Source organism: Rosa chinensis, chromosome 1, assembly GCF_002994745.2.
Source record: "Rosa chinensis cultivar Old Blush chromosome 1, RchiOBHm-V2, whole genome shotgun sequence".
NCBI classification, from domain to species: domain Eukaryota; kingdom Viridiplantae; phylum Streptophyta; class Magnoliopsida; order Rosales; family Rosaceae; genus Rosa; species Rosa chinensis.
Window position 1 is genome coordinate 29,015,471 of NC_037088.1, and position 6,000 is coordinate 29,021,470.

The 6,000-nt window shown below is 35.8% G+C and overlaps 1 protein-coding gene across 5 annotated transcripts; it reads right to left on the reverse strand.

The window, feature by feature from the left end:
- Positions 1 to 173: 173 nt before the first annotated feature.
- LOC112177089 lies at positions 174 to 5,513 on the reverse strand. 5 transcript variants are annotated; one of them, XR_005802459.1, is made up of 8 exons: positions 5,399 to 5,495; positions 4,474 to 4,532; positions 3,194 to 3,441; positions 2,707 to 2,906; positions 2,278 to 2,501; positions 1,958 to 2,193; positions 1,697 to 1,809; positions 174 to 766 (listed from the first exon to the last, which is right to left on the reverse strand). XR_005802459.1 is itself a non-coding variant. In XM_040509696.1 (8 exons), the coding sequence occupies exons 3-6, from the start codon at positions 3,424 to 3,426 to the stop codon at positions 2,164 to 2,166; spliced, it is 687 nt and encodes a 228-aa protein (XP_040365630.1). In that variant the 5' UTR covers positions 3,427 to 3,441; positions 4,474 to 4,532; positions 5,399 to 5,495; the 3' UTR covers positions 174 to 766; positions 1,697 to 1,809; positions 2,115 to 2,163. The 5 variants fall into 5 exon arrangements, 4 of the variants coding, with proteins under 4 accessions (XP_040365630.1, XP_040365596.1, XP_040365653.1 ...); XM_040509696.1 differs by having other exon boundaries at positions 2,115 to 2,193; XM_040509662.1 differs by having other exon boundaries at positions 1,697 to 2,193.
- Positions 5,514 to 6,000: the final 487 nt, after the last annotated feature.

Below are 6,000 nucleotides of genomic sequence, written 5' to 3' on the forward strand. Positions count from 1 at the left end.
TGCAGCTGATACTAGAACACTCCTTGCCTAAACAATACATCACACTTCTTCAGTATTTGATCTCAAGAGGAGGATAATCTATCTTCTCCTAAGACTTCTGCTATTGGACAGGAAGCAAAATTTTCTTCGATGCGTGTTTGTTATGCAGGAAGTTACAGTCTTCTGCTATAAAATTTTGTTTCGCAGGAGGCACAATACACCATTACACCCCTTGATTTCAGAAACCTTCATACATTTCTTTTGAATCAAACTTTTATACCACAATCTTTAAGCTATGACTGACAGATTTAACCAGTATAAGCTCATACACATCAGAATTTCAGTACCTTAACTACTATATTGTAACAGTGAAGCATCCTGTCACCACACTGACTTGGCTTTCATCCTTTCAATTGTTCATCCTATGAGGTATTTACAGAAATAATCTTGTTTTTGACAGACGTATTTGCAATTGAGTAATTGGGAGCACTTGAGCCTTAGCATGTCCAATTCACATATTCAGCCCTCATCTGACAGGCACCCTTGTCTGTGCTCCTCATGACACATGCTTCATGCACTATTGTTCCTTCATCTTCTCCTTTTTCTTCTTCTTCAGAGCCTTGAACATAATGTGGGTAAGCTTTTTCAAATTCAGGGGCTTTTCCACAACAAAATCTGCTCCTTTCTCGATGCATCTTTCTCTGTCTTTGAAGGAAGTAGATGGATCAGCAAGCCCCACAAGTGTTCCTTTGTAATTCAGCTGCTCTTGTAGCATTGTCTAGACTGCCTATCATCCAATTTATTATTTATTTTTTAGAAAAGCAACAAACTTCCAGAATTAAAAAAGACAGAGGAAAAGGTGTCCCACTGAAGTTTCTAGCTGGATGTTCTAGTATACAAAGCAGCAACATTCCAAACAGTACGCTATTTTTGAACTCTGAGGAAAGCAATTCCCACAGATATCACCAAAACCCTTCTGCATTCACATTCTCAGAAGTCAGAACTTTTATATATTTCCATCCAGATGGCCTAGAAATGTGTCATCATTGTACATCCAATCAGCACTATTCCCTTTCTTCACTCTCCAAAAGAATTATATATCTATCACGGAACAAAGCCACTGGATTGTCCCAAAATCTGTTCGACCTTTCCAACATGGCTAAAAGAACCAGATATTGCACAGAGAAATGATTCATTCACACGACCAACATTACCCATTACACAATCAAAGCGAAATGAGGAGAAAACATAATGCAGCTCTTCCCCTCTCAACGATGCATTGACCTTTCCAAGTGTAAAAATTCCAAGCATCCTTATCTAAGAAGGAACTTTAGCTTTACATATTGCAAAATAGGGAATGAAATATAAATCGAAGGGTTCTCTACCAAACACCTAGAGGAAAATTAACAGAAGAATTCCCCTATGACTCAAACAACCGTTTTCTCTCGTCTGGTCTAGATCAGACCAGAACAATAACTCAACTCTAGATAATAAAGACATAAGCTACCCAACTTTTGGATTTCTTGAGTTCCTTGGAACCAAAAGTCCCAATTCAATGGAAGAGTAATTCATATACATCCTAGTAATGGAAAAATGATGATAATATGAAAATATTTATTATTATTATTTCTTTCCTTTTACTTTCTTTCTTTTTTGAAAAAAGATAATTTGATAATATGTGTAAAAATGAATGACAAAAAGCTGTTTCCCAACTCACCTATCATCCCAAAACCTCACCCTTAACCATTAACCACCAGAATTTGCAGCAAGTAGATGAGAAACCGATGCCTTCTGGTAAATTACTTTTTTTTCTTTTGCCCATAACCAAACCTGTATTGATAAGAGAGAAACAAAAACTGTGGACAAAATGTTCACAGCAACAAGAAACAAAGGAAGAAAAAAGCAGACTGCAACAGGGAGGTGAAGTGTTGAAAAAGAGAATCTAGGCCAAAAACCAGGAGATTTCCGTTCAAATTACCTGTTATCCAAAACCCTGCAGCCCCAAATGACCTCTAGAGGTCTTCCCTTTACCAAAGAGAGATATGATTTGTACTTAACCGAGAGATGTGAAAATTAATTAACTGTATTTAAGAATAATATGATGCCAAAAACCAGGAGATTTCTGTTCAAATTACCTGTTATCCAAAACCCCGCAGCCCCAAATGACTTCTAGCGGTCTTCCCTTTACCAAAGAGAGATATGATTTGTACTTAACTGAGAGATGTGAAAATTAATTAACTGTATTTAAGAATAATATGATTAAAGTTTCAAGATACATAAGATTCCATGATGGCTTACCATGTATTTGCAATAAAAAAGAATGGGGTCAAATAAGGGACCTTGATGTCTGCACGTACTGACTATATGTGCTGCATTCTTCTTTGTCTCACAGGACCCAACCATTGGTGTGAAATCATAGGTTTCAAACAGCCCTTTGTTCTCCTCCCTCTTACTCTTGCTCCAACCTTGAAGCAACACGTTCATGCACTCAGTGTTCATGAAACCCTCTCCTGAGACACCATCTATCATACCCAAGAAATCAATTAAAAGTTTATTAAACCACAAGAATAGATACAAAATGAATCATGTCATGCATAAAAATTGAAGTAAATCTCTAATAAAAAGCCAATAGCAACTTAAGCTAACTTCTAGTATCGAGTCTACCAATCTGCAATAGCAATCTCTCATCAAGCCAAACAAACTAAGTCATCAAAAAGGTTTACTTACAAGATGAGTTGCTGAGCTCCCATACATGACCAAATGGATCTCTTATAATGCCGACCATCACACCAGGACGAACTGGATCCTCCAAAATTTCTTTAAGAACTGTGCAGCCTATACTGACAGCCCTTGCCATCATAAGGTCCAGGTTCAAGCATTGAAGGCAGAGGGAAGTGGAAACCCATGAATTTACATCTCTCACAACCCTACATGAATAGTATGAAAATTCTAATGTTTAGTACATAATTTCTAAACGGTAACTCAGTAGAGTCCTAAAATCAGACTTCATAACTTTAGTTCCTAAATTTATTCCTGCAGAGGAGGTTTCTCAATATCAACCAATAAGCCGTTATATTGTATCTCATAACTCAAATTCTAATTTAAGAGTGTAGTGATGAGTGTGTTTCATAGAATCAAGTTGCATGAATGATTCTAAAGAAATTTTTGTTCACCTAAACCCCAAGTTCTCTGAGTCAATAGCAAAGAAACTTACCTACTGTTTATACTGTCAAAATCCCTCACCACAAGAGGGCTGGAACCTATTGTGAGCTCCACACATGCAACCCGGCAGTACCTGTCAGACGTTCGACTCTGCATGGGAAACTCATTGTATCGAGTTTTCTGTGCTCCAAATAAGAGTTCATAGAAATCTGCAGCTTCAAATGCTTTTTCTGAAGCCACCATGAGCTGTGGCATGGCCTCAGTAATTTTCCATTCATCTTCCATTTGAAGTTCTCAGAGCTGCTGACCATAAATAAAAAATATAAAAAAATGTTATGCTCATGTGAGTCAAGAAGCAGACTATATATTACTAATTTTTATCAACTGAAAACAAAATAACTCCAATAAAAAAATAATATTAATAATAATACATAAGTAGCAGAATTCCTTGCAGTAATACAAATTTTCTTAAATTTGACTTTCATGTGTAGTTTACAAGCTTAAGAGTTTAAGCTATCAATTCAAAGGACGAAATAACATACAGCATAAGGGATGCCTTTGACAAAAGAAATTTCATCTGGGTTCAATCACAAAATCTCATCTTAAAAAGGCCTATCAAACATCCTTTACCCTCATGACTGAGGATTGCTGCACCAGAAATTAGAGAAAGACAAGGGATGGGACAAGAGAGAAGATGAGATGGTTTGATTAAGCTAGGTCCAAATAAGGATCTAAATGATCATAGTCAAGCTTGTATGTGGTTTATAATCTGAATGTCAAACTTTTGGTTTAACCAAATCCACTACATATGCATGGATGCCATTGAATTGGTGTAAGGCTTATTTTTTCTTATAAATTTATCTCATTTAATAAAGAAAATAACTTCAATCACATTTTCAATAGCTTTGCATTATGCAGCACCTGAAAAATAATGTAGCAAGGCAATATACACAAATGCAAAGTATGATTGTGTATGGTAGTAACCATGAGCTTGAACAAAAAGTAGGAAGTCCTGATGATACTGGCCATTTAAAAAGAAAAAAGAAAAATGAAACCCAATCAGAGAAGCAAAGCTGACATACCAAATAGTAACCAAATCATTCCAAGTATCTGCCCACAGAAATAAAAATAAACACTAGCCAAAGAAAAAGTGAGCATAACTACTAGAACTGTTTCACATATAATAGGATGGTTGTATTTGATCCTATTTGTGTTCAACTAGTAATATATACCTCTTTCATCCTTTAATAATGTTAGCATATATCACCAATTGCTTTAATGGTTCCAAAATGTGTTAGCTTATAATAATAAGCCTTATAAGTAGAGATGCACCTGGATAAACGATCTTTCAGCAAAGAATCAAAGCTTCAATAGCCTAGTCACGATCACAGCTGCCAATGGAAAATTAACATTTAGAGCTACAGGTCTGATATACTTCTTGATTATCAAAGTTTAGAGTGTTTGGGTCCTAAGGATGCATGGATTAGTATTCTCGTTGAAATTCTAAAGCGGAAATTGAACTACTATAACTGCAGGTTAAAAAGAAAAAATCATTCATTGCATAAATTAATCTACGATTCCATTACCACTGTAAGTAAGACCATGTCATATCAATACAAAAATTTCATTACAGTAAAAGGAAGAGTTCCACAATCTGCAACAACCACTCACAAAAAGGATAGTCCAATGGTGTTCTTACAACTTCGCATCAGTAACATCAATACTTAATGACAAGTTTTGTTTTCCGATTCAAGTTTGTACCAATTCTATATTAGATAGATATTTTCTAGTTAACCAGAATCAGGGTTTAGGGTTTAATTACAAATTTGCGTTGCAAGACAACAATAGCAAATGAACAATCAGCTAAAGCAAGGAAAAAAAGGTACCCATAAGCTAAGAGCATAAGCCGAGAAAGATGAGAACAAACCCCAAGAACAAAAGCTTGGCCTCCTTTTGGCATTGGCTTTGTATGCCCATAATACACATAAATCCATAAGATATACAAAATCAATGCCAAAACGAATAGTGCAAGCTTCTCAAAACAATTACGTAAAAACAATCTGAATTGGTATCTCAGCAACTCCATAGTTTTGGTAGAGGGGATTTCTCCAGTTACAGAATTCAGTAAAGAAAAAACTAATCTTGGTAAAAACCTTGGTCGAAAAACCTAATCTTGAACAGCAAGCGGAAATGAAAATCAAAATTGAAAACGAAAATGTTAACCAAAAAACGAAGAACAAGTGAGGAGTTCAAGTACCTGAAATTCCGCGCTCCAGTCGATATGGGTTCTTGGGTTCACTTCTTATTTGGGGATGGGTGTGAGCGAGAGAGAGAGAGAGACTTCTGGGTCGGACCAAGGTTTTAAATATCGGTATTTTCATATCTATCGGTACTTGAAAAATAGAGATATTGAATATATCGGGGATACAGTGTACGAAAACATCATTTTTGAAAAAGTCAATTTATTAGAAATTTAGAACGATATATAAATACATATGAATGTAAACTTCATCTACATCCAAAAAGAGACTCTAGGCGGTTGAAAAGCCGTTTGCTGTTCTACAAAAATGCAATAATCAGACCAAGACATATGACCCATATGGTGCGAATTGTAGTGATGAACATGATAGTTATAGATCTCTTTAGAGCTGCCGACTGTTTCCCCTATAAGGGGATAATAAGGATGAATCCAACTATATGAATGATCATATACTTCTCCATATTGATTATATCCATAAGCATCATAACCAAATTAATTGTTGCCTTCATGAGATTCATTTGAGATCCCACTGCGCTCTGTGCCTAAACTGATAGAGTCAAAACTTAAGGCAATTAAAGAAACATCAGATGGGGTACTTT

What these genes read in the sequence shown, in the direction of transcription:
- LOC112177089 (XM_040509735.1), bottom strand. Translation starts at nt 3,426, where the DNA reads ATGGAAGATGAATGGAAAATTACTGAGGCCATGCCACAGCTCATGGTG. An exon ending in TTTGACAGTATAAACAGTAG is followed by an intron (nt 2,907 to 3,193) that starts GTAAGTTTCTTT and finishes CTATTCATGTAG; the next exon opens with GGTTGTGAGAGATGTAAATT. An exon ending in TTTTTTATTGCAAATACATG is followed by an intron (nt 2,194 to 2,277) that starts GTAAGCCATCAT and finishes CACATCTCTCAG; the next exon opens with TTAAGTACAAATCATATCTC.